Source organism: Phascolarctos cinereus, unplaced genomic scaffold, assembly GCF_003287225.1.
Source record: "Phascolarctos cinereus isolate Bilbo 61053 unplaced genomic scaffold, phaCin_HiC Scaffold_7;HRSCAF=346, whole genome shotgun sequence".
Lineage (NCBI taxonomy): Eukaryota > Metazoa > Chordata > Mammalia > Diprotodontia > Phascolarctidae > Phascolarctos > Phascolarctos cinereus.
Window position 1 is genome coordinate 78218782 of NW_027556180.1, and position 21671 is coordinate 78240452.

Below are 21671 nucleotides of genomic sequence, written 5' to 3' on the forward strand. Positions count from 1 at the left end.
AGATATAAAACTTCCCCTAAGAACTGCTTTCGCTGCATCCCATAAGTTTTGGTATGTTGTCTCATTATTGTCATTCTCTTGAATGAAATTATTGATTGTTTCTATGATTTGTTGTTTGACCCAATCATTTTTTAGGATTAGATTATTTAGTTTCCAATTATTTTTTAGTCTATCTTTCCATGGCCCTTTATTACATATAATTTTTATTGCATCATGATCTGAAAAGGATGCATTTAATATTTCTGCCTTTCTGCATTGGATTGTGAGGTTTTTATGCCCTAGTACATGGTCAATTTTTGTGTATGTGCCATGTACTGCTGAGAAAAAAGTATATTCCTTTCTATCCCCATTCAGTTTTCTCCAGAGGTCTATCATACCTAACTTTTCTAATGTTCTATTCACCTCCTTAACTTCTTTCTTGTTTATTTTGTGGTTAGATTTATCTAGTACAGAGAGGGGGAGGTTCAGGTCCCCCACTAGTATAGTTTTGCTGTCTATTTCTTCCTGTAACTCCCTGAACTTCTCCTCTAAGAATTTGGATGCTATACCATTTGGTGCATATATGTTTAGTAATGATATTACTTCATTGTCTATGGTGCCTTTTAGAAGGATATAGTTTCCTTCCTTATCTCTTTTGATTAGATCTATTTTTGCTTTTGTTTTGTCTGAGATCAAGATTGCTACTACATTAAGGTATCCATCTTATCTCACAATCCAGTCAAGAAGATTTAGCTGTCTTTTTCTTAACTATCTACAAGATGACTAGTCCACAACCATTCTCAGAATATTATTTTGATGTTCAACAGCTCTTACTATAAAGATGTTCTCCCATGTCTAGCCAAAATTTCCTCTGCTTTAATCAATACTAAAAGATATCACTGTCTTTCTTTATGTTCTTCAAAACAATTCACTTTTCTTCACTTTTGCTTGGTCCATTCTTTCACTTCAACAACCTTTGACTAAATATGTATTACATTCAAAGAATTGTGCTATTATACTTCTCTGAACTCCCTCTAGTTTCTCCACATTCGTATCAAAATATTTACTGATAAAAGCATTGTTTTTTAAATTTTTAATAGGAATAATTATTTATCTCAAGTAAATTTTTATTCCTTTTGTCATAAAAATAGAATTTCATAGTCACTTCTGAAAAATTCACTCTCTCCTGCTCCCACATTCCTACTTCTAGATTATAATTCCCACCATAACAAAAAGAATAAAGCATTATGACCACATCTGATGATGTGTACAACATTCCGCTCCACTAATCCAACAACTTTTTGTGCAGAGAAGACAAATACATTTAATTTTCTGTTTGGGTTCTTTATTGGTTTTTCAGTTACTCAATGTTCAGCTGGTTATTGGTTCTAATGGAGACTGATGAGAGGATCTGTGTCTAGGCATAGAAAAAATGGGGTAAGGAGCAGTAATAGGCCTGAAACTATTCAGTGAGCAAGGAGTGAGAACAGAAGTGAGCAGTATCCACATGACTTTTAGCTTGGAACAGGCCTCAGATCTAGCCAAGATCAAGCTAAGGCATGTGGCAATTTTCCAAGGCAGGAAGCTCAAAACAATTTCTGCACCTCTAAACCAACAGAGCCTTCCAGCTGTTTGTGAACAAAACCAAGCAGCAATCTAGTGGAGCTCTAACCAGGTGTAAGCCCATACTTGGATCCTGAACCCAAACCAATTTCAGGAGCTTGCAATGTTCAAACAAGTAGGACAGCAATTAGACTTCATGCTAGGTTTATAGCTTTGGACCCACTGAAACTTTGCAAGTCTCTATCCTAAGCTGTCTCTATGACCCCTAAAGAGTGCAGTACTCAGTGCCTGGAGAAAGCAGTAACAAGAGGATCAAGAAAATACAAAACCAAGCAAGCCCCAGAAATTCTTTCCAGAAGTGCGTAGTACTTGGCCCTATCAAAAGTCCATGTTAGGGAAATAATGCTGGAAGAATGAATAAATGAAAAAAGAAAACTAAATCCCACCATAAGAGCTATTACGATGACAGGAACATCCAAGTGACAAACCCCAAATAAGAAAGTAATTCCAAAATATCTACAGGATAAGCTTCAAACTAAAACACAGCTTGGTCCCAGGTACAACTAGAATTACTGAAATAAACTAATAAAGAGATTATAAAAGGATTTTTTTTAATGATTTCATAAATGAAATATGAATGATAGTAGAAAGAACTTGAAAAAATTAGAGCTAAGTCTTGGAAAGAGAATTAGGAGCTTAGCACAAGAAGTATACAACTTTCCTCAGAAAGACTCTTTGAAACTTAGAATGAACCAAATGGAAGTTGATGACTCCGTGCAATAATAAGAAATATTAAACAAGGTCAAAAGACCAAGAAACAGAAGGGAATATAGAGTATCTTCTACAGAAACAGCTGATCTGGAAAAGAGATAAAAGAAAGCAATTTAAGGATCATTGGGCTACCTAAAGAGCTGGACATAATATGTAATGAAATCATACCTAGATCTCTTAGAACCAAAGAGAACAATAAAAATGGAATCCATCAATCAGTTTATGAAAGAAACCCCAAAGTTAAAACTCCCAGGAACCTCATATCCAAAATCTATTGCTTCCTAGTTAACAAAAAATTAATAGTTAGGAAAAAAAGAATTAAAGAAGTGAGAAGCCAAAACCAGGGTCACACAAGATGTAGCAGCCACCACAACGAAGGAGCAGAGAGCTTGGAATGTGATGTTACATAAATTATTGCAAAATTCATAGCCTTTGATCCAAAAATCCCACTGATAGGAATGTGTAACTCCCTGGGTAAGTCAAAGACAGATTGAAAAGGGCCCATGTACACACCAAAATAGCCACAGCCACACTTTTTTTTTTTTTAGTGAAAGCATGCAACTGAAAATAAAGAAACAAAAAGATACCCACCAGGCAGTGATACAGAAAACATTGTTTAAAAATTTTTTAATGTGCCTAGCACTGTTGTTATTCACTGAAAGACAAAAATACAATTAAAAAAAGACAAAAAGTCTCTAATCTTGGGGAATGGCTAAACAAATAATGGTACATAGATGGATGTAATTGAATACTACTTCGCCATGATAAATGATAAAAGTGATATATTTAGAGAAACATAGGAATACAGAGTAAAGTAAGAACCAGGGAAATACTTAAAGTCATGTCTGACTTTTCATGGACCAGAGCACACCAATTCTGTCCATAGAGTTTTCTTGGCAAAGATACTGAAATAGTTTGCAATTTCCTTCTCCAGTGGATTAAAGCAAACAGAGGTAAAGTGACTTTCCCAGGGTCACATAGCTAGTAAGTGTCAGAGGCAGGATTTGAACTCAGGTCTTCCTGAGAGAGCCAAGTGCTCTGTCCACTCAGCCACCTAGATGCCTCTACTTAATTACTCCAATGATGGAAATGGAATTAACGAAAATTAAATTGATCATTGTGAAATTAGAATGATCAACACTGGCCATGGAAAACACTTGAGAAAATCATCCTTATCCTCTTTATTACAAGGTGGGAAACTATGGGTATAGAATATTTCACATACTGCCAGACACTGGTAATATGTTGTTTGGTTTTGTTGAATGTATGTGTGTGTATGTGTGAGTGTGAGTGTGTACACACTCACACATACACATATATATGTATATATACACACATATATGTATGTATGTATTATTTTAGAAGTATATGTGTTCATGTGTGGACATGTATGCACACACACATATATTCCTCTATTTAAATCATTTCTCATGACATGGCTCACTGTAGAAGAAATTAGAAGGCTAAATTTGTAAATAAAGTCAAGCGATATAGCAACAAAACATATTATAAATTATTTATGTCATTTACAACTTATCAATTGGTTTCATATATTTGTGTCATTTTCTTATATATCTTAGGTACCAAATTTATCTTTCATGATTGTTAATATTTTTCCCTTTCTACAATTTTTCTTATTCTATTTGCAATTTCAGTTGTGTGAATCCTTTTATAAATTTTATGTAATGTATTTTCTTGTTTTTTATGATCACATACATCTCACATTTGGTTAAAAATTACCTTCCTGACTACTGACTATAGTTACAAGAGTTGTCTTCTTAAATGCCTTTCTTTGTGATGTTACCTTTTGTATTCAGGTTGAGGTTATTACTACATATTCTATAAGATGCTGGTCTAAACACCTAGTTTCTGGCAAAAATGATTTCAATTTTTTCCAGTAATTCTTGTCAAATATAGAATTTTTTCCTCAAGTAATTTGTTTTGGGGTTTGCCAAACATTGAGCCATTTTTTTAAAAGTTGCTTTTAATTTTGTGCATCTAATTCCTTGAACCGATCTATTTTTCTAGTATCAAATCAATCTGATGATCAACCATAATAGCTGATATTGTGACATGATCATTCTTTTAGCTCAATTAGAAAATTTGCTCATATATGATATGCCTATATACAGCTTTAGAATAATATAATACAATGAAGCTTTTGCTTTAAAAGATAAATAATTATGAACAAATATGGCCCTGTAGTGTAGTACACAGGGACATAGTGACCTAGTCTACTAGCATCTGAGCTAAGAACTTGTTCCCTTTGTCCCACAGATAATTTATTGTGTTCCTAAGGTGTAATTCATCCTGTAAGTAATAAAATAAAATCAAAATGGCATGAGAATCACATAATGTCAAAAATTACACTAAGAAAAATATTTCATTTGAGTTAATCACATTGCCAAATCCCCAGGGGATGGCCAGCCATTTAGAATTCACTAGGAGATGGACAGCTTCACATAGTTCAGGCAAGTTTTGACTTTTTCCATTTAAAAGGATTTTCAGCAAAGCTTGTGGGATTCTGCAGGTGGAATGAGACAAGAATCTTAATAAGGAGGTCTTTAAATTTGCAAGATATGAAATGTAGTACCATTCAGGTGTGTGAAAGAAGGAAGGAAGAAAGGCCAAGGTACAGAGCCTGGACCTAGTACTGAAAAATTCACAATTCTTTCACTTCCCACCCTATCCTCTTCAGCATTGAAGTAAACTGTTAATAAGTAACACCTGGGATTTCTATGGCATTTCTGAAGTTTTCAAAATGTTTTTACATGTATTTCATTTAATATTCATAACATAGTTATGAAATAGGAAATATAATTGCTGTTTTTCTTATCTTACTGATGAATGAACTGAGGCTTAGAGGTGAAATGACTGGTATATGGTTACATGGTTAAAAGCCGTCATAAGCAAGATTCAAATGCAAGTTGTTTTGACTCTTTTCACCATGCCATGCTGTTTCCTCTTGTCAAAACCCATAAAATGGCTGGGACTGAGTGGGGGGAGTGCTTGATGGATCAGCTAGACAACATTTTGTGCACTAGGCATCTACCCCCCACCAGTGCATTACTGTATCTCCTTCTCTGTAGAATACATGATTTCCAAGAGAATCTAGATATATCACCTTGTTGCAAATATTTTATATTTGCATTGACTTATCTGTGTACATATTCTTTTTTCCAATAGATGGAAAGATCCTTGAAAACAGAGTGTGTTTTATTATTAGACATGGTATCTCTAGTACCTAGCACAGTGCTTGGCTAAACTAGATATGTGATTTAATTGGTGTAGGGCCTTCCCAATGAAGAAACTTCTCCTACCAATAGAGCTGGTGACTACTCTACAATTTAGAAAGGTGTCTTTTATTCTTCTGTGTTATGGAAGTGCTTCTTTTGTTCTGTGAATTAAAAATAAAATAAATTTGTTGTATAAATAAAATTAAATTTTAAATTATAAGTAAATAATATAAACAGTTAAATGATTTATCCAGGGTAAGACAATTACTATGTATCAAAGAAAGGCCTTAAACCCTGGTCTTCCTGATTCAAAGGCTAGCTTCTTAACCAGTACACCATTCAGCTTTAATAAATGATTGTTAATTTAAAAAATCTTGCCTCTAAAATTTCTTGATGTACTGAATATAAAGTCTCTCTTGTAGGTGCTTGTGATGTCAGAAATAAATTCAATACTTAGTATATCAATAAAGCAACTGATTTCTGTTTCCTAGGTACTACTTTTCACTTTTTGAAAGGTGTCTATCACCCAATGCCATGTTTAAAGTGACACATAACATGTGATAAGTTATAGTATATAGATTGGAGTTGTACATATAGATTGCATGGATACCTCTAATATAGTTTATCCAAGTGGCAATAGTATGAATGATTTTCAAGATAGAGTCCTGGGATATGCACCCAGGAAGAAGGCTCATGTTTATTTATACAAGACAAATTGAAGCATAGCTGATTTTTTTCTTTCTCATACTTTGTTTTTCAGCTGAACTTTATTTTATTCCTCAACACCGTAAGGGTCCTGGCTACTAAAATATGGGAGACCAATGCTGTTGGGTATGACACAAGAAAACAATACAGGTATCTCTGGGATATGAATCCATCAAAGTCTTACAGTGTTGTCTCTGTGTAAGAAAAAATCAGAAAACAAAGATATGAACACCTGTGAGAAATGTCTGGCTTAATAACCTTTCCTTGTTTCCATGGTATAGCTAACTGAAAGCTTGGATTTATTTTATGAAAATATGTATGATGTTTACAAACATCATTATTTTTGCTGCATGGCATAACATAGCATGAGTTTTCTTTCTCTTAAAATATTTTAAACTGACACACTTTGAAAAAATAATGTATTTTCTTGACTACAGAAACAATGAGCATTCCCTGGAAAAGATCAAGACAATGGATGTGCTTTGTTTAGAGTCCTAGAATCTCAGTTAGAAGGGTCATTGATAGTCACCTGTCCACCCTATATAATACCTGAAAGAGAATTCCTGTTGTAATACAGAGGTCATATTCCCTTCATTTGGTCAGGACGCCAACCGTTTTCTGAAGAAACCCATTCTATTTTGCAATAGTTAAGCAGTTTTTTTTCCTCAAGTCCTCTTACTTTATCATAAGCATTATTTCTCTTTGTGTTTTTATAATTTCATTCCTGAGAACTCACTATCCTTCCTGGACCAATTTCCCCTGTCAAAATTTAGTCCATACGATCATTGTCTTTTTTTCTGAGTACTTTGAAATTTGCTATCCCAAATCTAGGGTGCACATCAGACCATTCCCAGCTTTTCTCTCCTCTAACACAAATTCTAAGACAGAATAATTATTTTCCCATCTTTTCCACCCTAGCAACCAGTTTTACCTTTCTTGTGAAAATCAGGTCCAGAATAGAGTTTCCACTTATTGATTTTGAAGAATGATATCATTCTTAAGATAAACCAAGAAAGAACTTGGGCATATGTCCACATAATTAAAGACGACTATCACTGCAATAGTGCCCTTCTGTGCCCCACTTTTGGTCTGTTCTCTGAACACATCGATTTTCCCTTTCTGCAGAAATGGTTGGCATATAAACCATGCTATTAGATGTTCGATAGTCACACTTTGTTGATCTTTAATTAAATGTCCTCCACTATGTATTCCCCTTCTGGTTTCTGGGTTTTCTCACCTAAATATATCTTAATATACAGTTCTATTCCAGGCTCCTTTTACACATCTTCTTTTTCTGAAGTATTCTTCTAGAGTCATAGTCACTCACAGGTTTCACCCCATCAAATCTTAGCAATACCTACCTGTAAAGTCACATTTGCCTCTTGTCATTAGGGTAGCTAATTAATCTTGCTTTTTTACCCAATTGTGTGCATTTGCACATAGATTTTTGGTCCATGGTTTAATTATTGAAATACAGCATGTTTCTTATATGCTATATCCTATAAATTTAGATTTATACTTACTACTAACTTCTTATCCTGCATAGCTGTTATCTATAGAATTTATAGTTTGGTGGATAGGTACGTGCAATTTTCTTCCCTTTGTGATTAAATTTGCAAGAAAAACAATTTTGACTGTCATTTGTTAAGTACACTTCATTCCTGGCTAGGATTTTGTGATGCCTATATTTTAGCTTGTGGTATAGAAATCCACATCCCATTCTCAACCATAATCTTTTCAACCAGAGTTCCATTTCCAAATCCATCTTTCCCTTCAGAAGCTTCACTTTTTAATCTGCATAAGTGATGAAAACACCACCTGATATCTTCAGTTTATTGACCAAGACTTCAGAATCTTTAGCAAGGCTTTCTAGATTTCTTCTAACAATATCACATGTATACCCACATGAATCCCTAGAAGTTCACATTGACTATTTTGTAAAACAAAAGTTTCTCTGTCAGATTGTGAATCTGCCTTCAGAAAGATAGTAGACCTCTTTATTCTTATCATGTCAACAAATACCAGTTCCAATTACTCTCAGCACCAACCACCACAACAGAAAGGTAGCATAATGTAGGCCAGTGGTGTCAAACTCAAATAGTAAAGGGAGGCACTGACTGGTACATAAGGATCCCTGTAGGCCACATATTGACTTAGTTTTTAAATGTAATGCTATCTATATTTTGCTTTATTTATTTTGTTAACTATTTCCCAATTACATTTTAATCTTGTTCAGGCAACACTTGGGAGTGTTGCATGCTGCTTTTTTTGATATCTTTGTTGTAGGGGATAAGACACTAGACTTGGAATCAAAGAGACTTCATTTAGAATCCTACCTTTTACTTTTATTAGCTTTGACTCTGGGCAAATCATTTAACTTCTCTGCATCTTGGTTTCCTTAACTGAAAAAGAAAATGAGTGAATTGGACCCATTGATCTCTAAGTCCTTTTAACTCTAAATACTATGATCACCTCTCCTTTTTCTTCATCATGGCTTCTTAAACTTTTTCCTCTCACTACCCTTTTTCACATTTCCACAGTGTTCATTGGCATTATGTGGTATGACGACATGTGCAGTGCAAAATGTGCATGCTGTGTTTAGAACCAAGGCTGCAGTGAAGTTATATGATACAACACAGGCAAGCACTACCAGAAATACCTTGGATTCATTATGTGTTTGATTATTAATTAATTTTTGGTCATTGTGCATTCAGAAACCTTTTACAGTTGCCAAATTTTTCACAACCCTCCAGGGGTTATTATTATCATTTGTTTTGTTTTCATACTGAAGCCCTGTTGCAACCTGCTTATGGGCTTTTTTTCAAATCAGGAGCTGTCACTTTTCTTCTCACCTAAGTAGCATCTCATTAACAACTTCCTGGTGATAGTCAACCTCCTGTGTCTCCTTGACAACAGTCTTACTTTGTGATGCCAATTATCTTCTCATCCTTCTTAAGTCCTTCTCCATTGTCAGCCCTCCATCTCCTTAAGTCACTTAACTTTCTCTCTTCTCCTACCCTAGTCATCCTTTTTCTTCAGCTCTTTCTAGTTTCTTGAACTTGGGTCTTTCTCATATACTCTCAAATTCAAGCTCTTTTTCATAATTCCAGAGTCCCTAAAATACTTTTGCCATTCCTTCTCCTGTCTCTTCTCCCACAAAGTGTGGTTAAGTAATCCAGTAGAACAAGCCTCAGGGTGTTGCACCCATTCTTTCATTCTACTTAGTCCAAGATAATGTTTCAAGAACCTTCAGATGTGCTGATTGTGCTCTTCACCCTTAGATAATGAAATGGACAACTTGAATATTTACTTCCACAATCAAAGCCTTCAATCTAAATAGGAGCTGCAGATCTATCATCAAATTAATGGAGAATTTTAGGAGAACATATGAAAATGGTATCCTCCTTCCACAGATTTAATAACACAGGAGAGCTTGAAGGGATTTTGGAGATGATTCTAGTCCAATCACATCATTTAATAGATGAGGAAAGTAACTTGGCTGAGATAACATGCCATCAGCCTGTTCTGCTTCTCAAGAAATGTTCAATAAACAAATACACAAAAGGAAAAAAATAGCCTTAATAAACATTAGATAGGTAAGTATCTGCAATCAGTCATTAGAGTAATGTTTTGTCTGAGAATACAGTAATGACACCTCCAACATGCATAAGAAAAAAAAGAAACTTTCTTAGTCCTATAGTCCCAGCCCATGATAGTCACATAATAGGTAATGTAGGTTCAGTCATGGAACAAATATTTTTTTCTTCACTAACTCCCTAGATATGATCTTAACATCATTGGCAATAAAAATGATGGTTATGCCCCAGATCTCATAAAGGGAAGAGAACAGCAAACAATATACAGGTCTGCCTCTTCACTGCTTACTCTGCCATCTTCCTCTTCATGCTTATCTATGCCCAGTTTTATCTGCCTTCTCTAACCCTTTCTCTCTAACACCCACATAAAAAATGAAGTTTCAGCGATACAATCTTAGCTAAAGCAAAAAATTGTAGATGTCATATTTGGCTTTAGATGCTAGATTTTGGGAGAATTTGACTATCCCTCCCCACATATGAATGGCTGGTTCTTCTGGGGGGTATTCCTCTAACTAGGACTAGAGCTAGAGTTTCTTCTCTTAAAAAGAAGATAGTTGCTACCATACAGGTACCCCTTTAAAGAATGCTGGTACTTGCTACTCTACTTCATAATATTGAGTGGTAGAAGGGGCCCTGGGTTTGAATTCCAGCTCTGCCATTTATTAGCTTGGGTGTGGGACCTTGGGTGAATCACTTCATCTCCCTAAGCCTGAGGGTCCTCATTTTTGGACTAGATAATCTATGAGATTTGGTCTGACTCTAAATCTCTGGCCTCCTTTAAGACTCAGCTCAAATACTACCTTAGAGAGATGGTCTTTCCTAATCTCCCCTTCACCCCTCTCAGGTTACTAGTGCCTTCCATTCAAAGTTAATTTTTATTTACTCTATATGTTTCTTATATGTGCCTATTTATACATGTGTTCTTTTGCATTAGAATGTAGATTCTTTTAGTTCAATTACTACTTTAATTTTTTATCAGAACTTAGCACAGTACCTGAAACAAAATAACCACTTAATAAATGATTGTTAATTGATTGTTTGAACCTACAATAAATATTTCCTCACCTCTTTACAAAGAGAGAATCATCCTAACCACTCCTGATTTAAGCCTTCTCAAAATCAAATTATCCATTATCAATTAATAAATAAGCCTTTATTAGACATTAGATAATCAATCAACAGTTAACAAATATTTATTAAGCCCTTACATGCCAGGCACCGTAATAATCATTGGGGATACAAAAAAGAGTCAAAAAGATAGTCCCTGCCCTCAGGGAACTTACATTAAATAGTGGGATACAAATACAAAGAATGAAATAATCCCAACTCTAAAGAAGTTTGTCTAACAGGTAAGAAATAGATATATAAATATATGCTGAAAAACTACAAAGAGAGTAAGTATAAATACATGCAATATAGTTAAATGCAAGGTCATTTGGGAAGGAGGGTACTAGTAATTGGGGGAATCAGATGTAAAGGTTTCATGTAAAAGGTCATCTCCTTGAGTTGAGTCTTGTAGAAAGAGAGACATCCAAGGAAGTGAAAGGGAGGAAGGACATCATTCCAGGGGTTGGGGATGGCCAATGACATTCCATGTGATAATTTGATACAAATATATAAGGTGGTTATGCTTTTGTTTAACTTCTAATTGGCTCTAATAGGCAAATATTCTTGACTCTTTGTGAGTTACCAAAAAATGTTCATGCCATAATTTGGTCTTTCTCCAAGCCTTCTGTTCACCTGCTCTCAAGCCTCCCTTTAGATGACCTTTTAAAAAAATATTGTATTATTTCCTAGGCCATTGATATAGTTTTTCTTCTCTTGTCACTGGTAATTTTAACTGATCCTCCCTCTGCAAGCCAGTCACTAAGCAAATACTGTCAGATGAAAATGGGTTGAGAATTGGAAGGCACTGAAAAATGGAATTCTCTCTTTTTCTTATAAGTAATTCACTATGGTTATGTTCGGATAGTATGAGTAAACTTATGAGCAGGACTTATGAAGAAGGGATTGATTTTTCTTCACTGTAATCTCTATATTGACTATGGAACTCCATTAATTGCTCCACATCTGAGATCTTATCACTGTGTATTCACTGGGGCTTCATCCTATAAACCAGGAGGCTGAAATAGTGAATTGGTGTTTATGTTTCTTATCCTGGTGCAATTCTTGCTTTGAAAGTAAATAAGTGCACAAAAATATATGTTTGTGCTGACACTGGTTAAATTCATATTTCATTCAAAAATTATATTTATTTCAAAATACCTGTCTTCATATTCTTTGTCATATAGCAAGTAAGTTCATATTAAAAATAATGCATAATTATTAATAGATTCAAAATCTATTTTAATAAATACTTCCCTCTTGAACACTGGTTTCATCTCATAAGCATCGATCTGGTCTCCTGGGAAAGCATCATTATGACTCCTAAAAATAAATATTCCCTTCTTATAAATAGTAATATATTATTTTAAGACTGACTCTAAATGAAATTAATTAACTCAGCTATTCTAAGCCTGATATGCTAAGAACAAATAGAGGAATCTATAAAATTTAAGATACAAGTTTTTTTTAATTATTATTATCTTGTCAGTCCTTTGGCAAGACAACAGAAGATTGGAATTCTCATCTCTAGAAGAACAAGATATATTTAAAAATCAAACTGTAATAGAAAAATAATCCTAAAGTTTTTAATAGTTTGAGCATTGAATCATTCAAGCATTGGAAATTAAAATTGTTCTCCTCTGAGTTTTACTTAGACTATGTGTTTATCCATCTTTTCAAGAAGACCCCAATAACTTTAACTTCTTCATGTATTTTTGATTCTGCCAGGCCCTTCTCTATGAGTATTTTCTTTAATCATGTCATAGATAATTAATTCCTTCTTATTAGAAACTATCTACAAACCCTAGCCATAATGATGATATATGCTATGCAAATGTTATACATGTGTGTAGAGACAGGCATGCCAAGAAAGTCAATATACTTTTTCTAGGATGTTGTAGCAACTTGGGTAAGGTCCAAAGTCAGACCTGGAAAATTTGATCACTAAACTCCATCTTAGTGACACCCATTAAGAAAGAGTGAAGAATGACTGTGATATTTGTAAAGAAAATTTCTCTTACTTTCACAAAATTATTCTTGAGATTATAAGTTTTAATATTTTTCACATAAAATACAGATCAAACTTGCCATTTTGAAAATATTTTGCTTTTCATTTCATCCAGAAGGAAAAATGTGAAGCAGGCTTGGTTATGACAAAACACCTCAAAGGGACTTAAGACTTCACCCTACAACAGGGGTTCTAAATCTTTTCTGGGTCATGGACCCCTTCAGCAGTCTGGTGGAGCCTATGGACCCCTTCTCTAAATATTTTTATTCCTACTTGAAGGCCAAATTTCAGTTAGTGATAAGTGAGGAAAAAAAACTTATTAAACAACTCACAATGCATGGACGCAACAGAATAATACTGTGCTACAAGAAACAATAACTATGAGGAATTCAGAGAAGTATGAGAAGATAAAGGAAATAATGCAAAGTAAAGACAGCAGGATGATATTTTTAGATTCATAATTGAAGGCTAAATTTCCATTAGCAATAAGTGAAAATAAAGGTATAATTTTCCCCATCAACTTCTCAAGTCTCCAAAAGCAATTCACAGACCCTTTAGGATTTGTGTACTCCAGGTTAAGAACCCTTGCCCTAGAGAGATGTAATACAATTTTTTTAAATTGGTATTCTACAAAGATTCTAAGGCACTAAGGGTAAAATTAATGTGATTGCTCTCTGCTGTATTCAATTCAATTAAAATGTACTGAGTGCGCACAAAGTGGCTGGCACTAGAAAAGCAGCAATTAGATGATATCCTACAGAGAGAGTAAAGCCTCTGGTTTCAGAGGATTTATAGCCTGCCTCTCAGAGATGAGATATAAAAGAAAGAGCTTCAAATAGTTAGTATAGGGGAAAAAATCAAATAGTATTCACATTTATTCCACAGAGTCCTTCTGAAGAAAAGAACTCTAAAGATGAATGTACTTTATGGGGAATAAAAGAAGGATCTGATGAGGATGAGAGGAAGAGACTGGGGATATGTAAGAAAAATCAGGGCCATCACTAGTAAATATGTATTTAATTGATTTTTTTTTAAACCTTGCTAGTGAAAGCACATCAGTATATCAAAAAAAAAATTACTTAGTATAATCAAATTGGATTTATACTAATAATGGAATAATGGTTCAACATTGGAAAAGAGTGAACATAGCCATATTAAAAATTAAAAAATTCAAAATACATATCAATAGATTCATTAAAAAGCCTTTGAAAAAACACAATGGTTGTACTAAAAACTCTCTAAAGTATAACTACAGAAGGACTTTTTTGATGTAGAAACCTTTTGAGGTATGAGTATATCATGTAGGATGTAGAGCAATACCTGACAAATGCTCTTAAGAACAAATATGCCAAATTCCCTTTCCTCTAATCATCTACTAATTTGTTGCCTTGTAAGTTTTCTCTCACTGGAATCAAAAGGCAAAAAATAGTCATTGTTAATATGATAAAAATATATGTGTCTAAAATTAGAAACAGTATATATGCAATAAAAAAATCAATAAATTTAATAGTAAATAAAGTATGCTCACTTTTCTTCACTGTAATTTGATATTTCTAAAAATGCTTAGGAGAACAAAAAAATAAGAAAAAAGGAATCAAAAACATAAACATAGGCAAAGAAGAGAAAAACTATCCCTACTTTCTGATGACATCATGATTTGTTCTGAAAACCCTGAAGAATCAGCAAAGAAACTAAACGAAACTATTGAAAGATTCAACAAAGTAGCAGGTTATAAAATAAACCTATAAAAAATTATAGAAGTTCCATGAAGCTATAACAAAATCCAGGAGGAAATAGCAGAAAAGGAAGCCTCATTGAAAACAACTATATAAACTTGTATAAATTATATGTAAACTATATATAAAATATCTTACCAGTCCTAGATTGTCAGTCCTAATAAATGATTGTTAATTGATTGTTTGAACCTGCAACAAATATTTCCTCATCTCTTTACAAAGAGAGAAGCATCCTAACCAATGCTGACATAAGCCTTCAAAATAAAATTATCCATTATCAGTTAATAAACAAGAATTTATTAAACGTTAGATAGTCAGTCAATAAATATTTGTTAAGCACTTATGTGCCAGGCACTGTGATAATCAATGGGGATACAAAAAGAGGCAAAAGATAGCCCCCACCCTCAGGAAGCTTAACAACTTAATGGTATACAAATACAACGAATGAAATAATCCCAACTGTAAAGAATTTTGTCTAATCGGTGTTCTGGCATCTACCAAGGTATACCTAACATGAGTATAAGTACAATTATTAAAAAAAAATTGTCATAGATGTTACCGCAATGTAATAAAACTAATAATACTATATAATCTAATAAATAGATAATGCTAGACCAATCAAACTACCAGGAGGATACCTTAAATGGATATGAAAAATAGTAAAATTCACTGGAAAGAAAAAGAAATAATAGAGGTGGAGGAGTAGATGCAATGGAATTGCACTTCCAAATTTCAAGCTATATTGTAAATCAGTAATCATGAAAACTAGTTTTTCTTTTTAAAAGAAATAGAAAAATAGATCAGTGAAACAGATTAGATAAAATACTATCAGAAATATTCAATAACCCAATGTTCAAAAAATTCCAAACATAAATTACTAGGTGAAGAACTCCATATTTGACAATAATTACTATGAAAACTAGAAAGCAATTTAGCATAAAATAGACTTAAATTAGCACCTTATATTATATACCACAATAAGTTCCAACTGGATATATAATCTAGGTGTCAAATGTCACAATATTTTTTTTAATAGAAGAAAAACATATCTGATCCCTTTTACATTTGTGACTGGGGTAGAATTCTTAACCAAAGTAGGAATAGATATGATGATAAAAAATAGAGAAATTTGATTACATGAAATTGAAAACTATTTTGCACAAACTAAACCAACATAACTATGATAAGAAAAGAAGTAGTCATTTTTGGGGGAGAATCAAAGCAAATATTATTGATAAGGGCCTTATATCTAAGATACATAGGGAGCTAACACAAATAAATAAATAAAGCCGAGAGTCCATTTCCTCAGATGGAAAAGTGGTCAAAGACTATGAACAAATAGGTCTCAGGAGAATTGGAACCTACCAATTATATGACTTTTCCAAATAGCTAAAAAAAAGGGGGGGGGATGAATTCAAATTAAAAGAATACTGAGATATTACTTCATAACCAGCAAAATGGCAAAAGATGACAAATGCTATCAATGTCGAATGGAGCTGTGGAAATTCAGACAGAATCAGTAAAAGTGTGAATCAATACAACAGTATGGAAAGCAATTTAGAATTATACTGTCACTAAATTGCTGGTAATCTTTGACTCTGAGATCCCACAGCTAGACATATACTCCAAGGACATTAAAGACATGGGTTCCATAGACAGAAAAAAAAAATTAAAGAAGAAAGAGAAAGAGGAGGAGGAGGAGGAGGAGGAGAAATAACTAGTATTTATATAACACTCTCATCTTTGCAAAGTACTTAAAATTATTATCTCATTTTATCATATCAACAACTCTGGGAGGTGTCCATTTTAGATATGAGGAAACTGATGTAAACTGAAGTTAAATGACTTGCCCAGGGTCATGAAGCTAGTAAGTGTTTGAGGCCAGATTTGAAAATGAATACAGTGGAATATGATTGTACCATGAGAAACAATAACTATGAAGAATTCATAGAAGCATGAGAGACACAGAAATTGATACAAAGTGAAGCAAGCAGGAAAACCATATACATTATGACAACCAAAATATCAATGGAAAAAAGAAAAATATTTTAAATGAATGCTAGGTAATTATAATGGCCATACTTGGCCTGATACTTAACCCTAAGTTCAGCAATCACAGATGTTTAGGACAATGTAAAGGCATTTATTTGAATGACTAGTATTACAACTAAAATTGGTATGGCTTTTACAAAGAATTTTCCTCAAGACAATTTCTGTGAATTAGAGTTCTCATCATACCCATTTTGTAGATAAAGAAACTGGTTTAGAGAGTTGAAGTGACTTGCCCAAATTCCCAAATGTCCAAAATTCTTTTTACTCTAAGTCCTTACTGCTTGGAAAAAAAAAAGATTTCTAATTACTAAGTTGAAGGAATAAAAGAAGATTAAGGAAAAATCAATGATAAAAATTAGAGTAAATGAGACTATAGTCCACTTTTCAATTTGAAAGTAAAAGGAAGAATGAGAGACAATAATAGCCGGGTTGGAGAAAGGGTAAGTCAAGATAGACAAAAAAAAAGAGAGAGAGAGACTCCTAGCTTCATTAATTAATACACTATTTCTTCTGCAAATCATGTTTACTTTAAGATATTCTAATTAATTCTAAGAAAAAAATCTTGCCATTCTCTTTCAGAAAACTTGCAAAGTCTACGTTGGTTCTGATCTTGGTCTTTGGCGTCCATTATATTGTGTTTGTGTGTCTGCCCCACACTTTCACTGGATTAGGATGGCAGATCCGGATGCACTGTGAACTCTTCTTTAACTCATTTCAGGTACAAAGGGCAGAAAGATGATAAATGTTTGGTTTTTGCCCTTCTTTTGGCCAATTTTCCTTCCCCTTTTGCTTTGCTTTGACTAAGGTATGTGGCCCCCACAACCATGTAAGCTCCTTATGCTATAAATTTCAGGGTTTATCTCTCTCCGTCTTTGTTCATAAGAGCATTACCTCCAAGAGCTCTTTCTCACAAATGAAAACCCAAACTAAGGACATGTTTGGTGAAAAATTAATTTGATGTGATTATCAGATATAATTTTCAGATGGAACAGAGGCTTAACAACTCCTTATATTTGCATAACATTTTTACAAAGTTTCACATAGATTAACTGATTTGATTCCCATAGTAAGTCCTGTGAGATAGGTAAGTAAGCATGTCAAGACTTCGCTGTTGTTATCATTGAGCTGGGGTAAAAAACTGTGATTCACTAATTGTGGAAAGTCCCTCCTCTAATGCAACAGGGCAGTGTTACTCTGAATCTTAAAGAATCGCCTGAGGCACTGAGACGCTGGTGTCAAAGATGGGACTTGAAATCAAGTCTTCTATCCACTAGACTGCTCTGCCTCTCAAAACAAGTATCATCATTCCCATTTTACAGATGAGGAAACAGACTTAGAGAAGTACAATATGTGACTTGACCAAGTTCATGTATCTTGGAGGTGGCAGAATTGTGATTCCTTGTCAAGTCTTCTGACTCTAAGTCCAATACTTTTTTTTTCATGATGGCATGTTGCTGTGGTGTACGTTGAAACTCTAAACACTGATCTTAGTTCATTACTCTACCTGATTGTTATACCGTGCTTGATACCATTATTATACCTTTTTAAGTAGCTAAGAATCACAAAAAGATGCTACATAGTCTTTCAATCATAACAGAACTGGAACTAGTAAGAATAAATTTGGAAATGAAATAATGGTTCTACCATTTGTCTTTTTTATTTAGATCACCAAAGAAGAAATAAATACCCCTAAGAAGGAAAAGTGGTACGATGCTGAGTATTGAATCTTGAGTTAAATGATCTGAGTTCAAATTCCAACTCTCACATTTACTCTCTATAAACTCTATTTCTTTGAGAGAATTGTAACAAATACCCTCTAAGTTCCCTTTAAGCTTTAATTCAATGTTCTAATGATCTGGAAATCTGTGAATCATTTTTGTATCTATATATCAAAGGGGTGATAATTTGTTCCTTTCTTTGAGTACTCAAGTGCACTAACTTTCTGGTTCTTTATTCCACAGGGTTTCTTTGTTTCGATCATCTATTGTTACTGCAATGGAGAGGTAAGATAAAAATAGCATTCATTAAGGGTGTGACACCATCCCAGCCACCTCAGAAAGGTGACAATTTTTCCAGTGTTAAGAGACAAGAGAAGGAGGATTCATTTTCCTTATAAAACTTTTCACCAAGAAGTCAAAGTCTAAAGAAAATTAGCAAAGCTTCACCGATGCTAATCTTCCTTCAAGATGTTCTACTCAAGTCAAAAGACATGGATTCAAATCCTGGCTCTGTCATTTACTAACAGTCTAAGACCAAACAAGTCTCAACCTCCCTGGGTTTCATTTTCTTCATCTGTAAAATGGGAAAATTGGAGTAAATGACCTCTAATATCCCTTCTAAGTATCAATCCATGAACCTATGATCTCAAGTTTTCAAATTATTTGGAACAAAAAAACTTCTCAATTCCCAGTACAATTCCATAATAATTTGATCAGTGAAGCACTATTAAACACCTGTTTCATGCAAAGCACAGTGCTAGACACCTACAGAAATCAGTCAACAAGCATTTGTTAAGTGCCATCTGTATGCTCATCTACACAGGGCTTGATCCCCATCCTCTTGGGGTCTAGTGTTGTTTCTGTTGTTCAATCATTTCAACTGTGTCCAACTCTGTGACCCCATTTGGGTTTTTCTTGGCAAAGACACTGGAATGGTTTACCGTTTCCTTCTCCAGCTCATTTTACAGATGCAGAAACTAAGGGAAACAGGGTTAAGTGAGTTGCCTAGGGTGACATGGCTAGTAAGTGTCTGAGGCCAGATCTGAATTCAGAAAGATGTCTTCCTGACTTCAGGCCTGGTACTCTAACCACTATGCCACCTAACTGCCCATGGGATCTAGTAGATATGTTTACATACAGAGATAATTATAATGTATGACAAATTCATTAAGGAGCAACAAAGTAGTGGCTAAATTTTCCAAGCACTGATTTTAAACCCTCTAGAAAACCGTTAGATAACTTAACTCCACGGGTAATGAGCACTACTTTATGATATCCCACACAGTTAAACCTAGTTTGAGTCCACATTCTCAAGAAATTCCAACATGTATTTTAATGAGCAAAAACCCATTACCACATGTTAGCTGCTCCTGTTACAAACTGGTGATGGGTCAAGTTTAGGTAGTTTTAATTAACTAGAAAGTAACAAAACTGGTGGCAAATTATGACCTAAATATTTTAAGGAAGTTCCATTACTGATGATCCAGGCTGGGGTAAGCTACAGATTCTCTCATTCTGCCTAATGTAATCTAATGTAAGACCTGGAAAAGAAATGCTGAAAGAAAAAATAAACAAATATAACTATGGCTCCCAATGCTGCTGACTAGCTATTTATTCTGGACACAGCCAAGGTTAAAAAATTGACTAGTTCATATTGCATTAAATTGAAGGGAATCTCGTTGAATCTTTGGGGAGAACTTTTTGTTTTGTACCTTTGAGATATATGTATTTGTATTTACGTGTTTGTTTACTGTTTCACTTTTATTTTTTCCCCAGGGGGAGAAAGGTCATGGCAAATATTATTTGAAATATCATTGGGTTTCATAAGCACTTCTAGAATGCTGCATCAGTCCTTGTCTGGAGATTAAGCATAATGAAACAAAATCAGAAATCTGAGGATAAGTTCCAACCCAATGAGACCAATTTCTCATTGATTTCTATTCTTAACATTCCTTCTTTCTCCCTTTCTCCCCTCCTGCAGTGCTCCTGGGGAAATAATGATGGGTGTTTTTTGCATTTCTAGCTAAAGACCACTCCCATCACCTCTACCCACAGTGAGCATTAAGTAAATATTATTTACTTGGTAGATTGCTCTCCATTGTACCTACTTTCAGGAGATGTTTTCTTCTCTCTACCAATAAGCAATTTCTATTTGGCCCCATATCCACTTTTGGCAAAGAACTTAGAACTGGTCAAATAGTCTTAAACAAACTTCACGATTTTTTATGATTTCAAAAATATAATAAAATTATTTTGCTCTAGGTTCAAGCTGAAATCAAGAAGACATGGACCAGATGGAATCTGGCTATTGACTGGAAAAGGACAACTCCATGTGGCAACTATAGGTACGGCTCCGTCCTCACCAATATGACTCATAGTACCAGCAGCCAGTCTCAGATGGTGGCAAGTACTCGACTGGTGCTGATCTCTGGCAAAGCTCCTAAGAATGTCAACAGACAGCCTGACAGCCATGTGAATTTACCAGGCTATGTTAGGAGCAACTCAGAACAGGACTGCCTCCATCAGTGGATCCATGAGGAACCCAATGAAAATGAAGAGAAGCAGGTGGATGCCATATCACTGAAGGAGTGTTTGAAGGCAGTTGGAACTGTCCCAGACCCTGAGGAAAACAAAGGTAAAATTGAGGATGCTGTGTGAAGTACATTACTGGCACGTGTCTAGAATTTGGTTTTATTATGAGGGAAAATTGTAGTGATATTTTTCCCCAAGTCAAAGATGACAGTTTGATTATAAAGTATTAATCCTAAGAGTTATCCACTAATATAAGTGTGATTCAATAATTATGAAAGGCATTAAGTGAAAATTATAAGTAAAATTTTTATTTTGACATGAAATTCTACTTGGTTTGTAAGAATGTGGTACCTACTTAACACGCATGTAGATTTATATGACTGTGGTATGAAAAGATTTTTTGGATTGGCTCAGTCCCTGCTAGGAAAATATTACCAAAAGTATGTGACTTTTACTGTTCAGGTTCAATCTGAAACCAAGAAGAAGGTGAAGACCAAATGGCATCTGTCTGGAGGTGATTTTTGCCCTGTAAAAATAAGATGTTACTGTGTCTCCCCACCCCCACCCTCTTTAGTTAGCTTTTACCATTGCCCTCATCTGAGCTATACAACAGTACTATTAAGTGGATGGAAAAATAATTTGAAAGATCAAAGATCTGAGAAGATGAAGAG

At 34.3% G+C, this 21671-nt stretch overlaps 1 protein-coding gene across 1 annotated transcript in view; it reads left to right on the forward strand.

Moving 5' to 3' along the window:
* PTH2R (parathyroid hormone 2 receptor) overlaps positions 1–21126 on the forward strand; it is an 81972-nt gene extending 60846 nt beyond the window's left edge. The window contains exons 7-10 of the mRNA XM_021008756.1: positions 6310–6404; positions 17330–17468; positions 18712–18753; positions 20731–21126. Of these exons, the coding sequence (XP_020864415.1) occupies positions 6310–6404; positions 17330–17468; positions 18712–18753; positions 20731–21126 (672 nt within the window). The remainder of the gene's footprint in view (positions 1–6309; positions 6405–17329; positions 17469–18711; positions 18754–20730) is intronic.
* Positions 21127–21671: the final 545 nt, after the last annotated feature.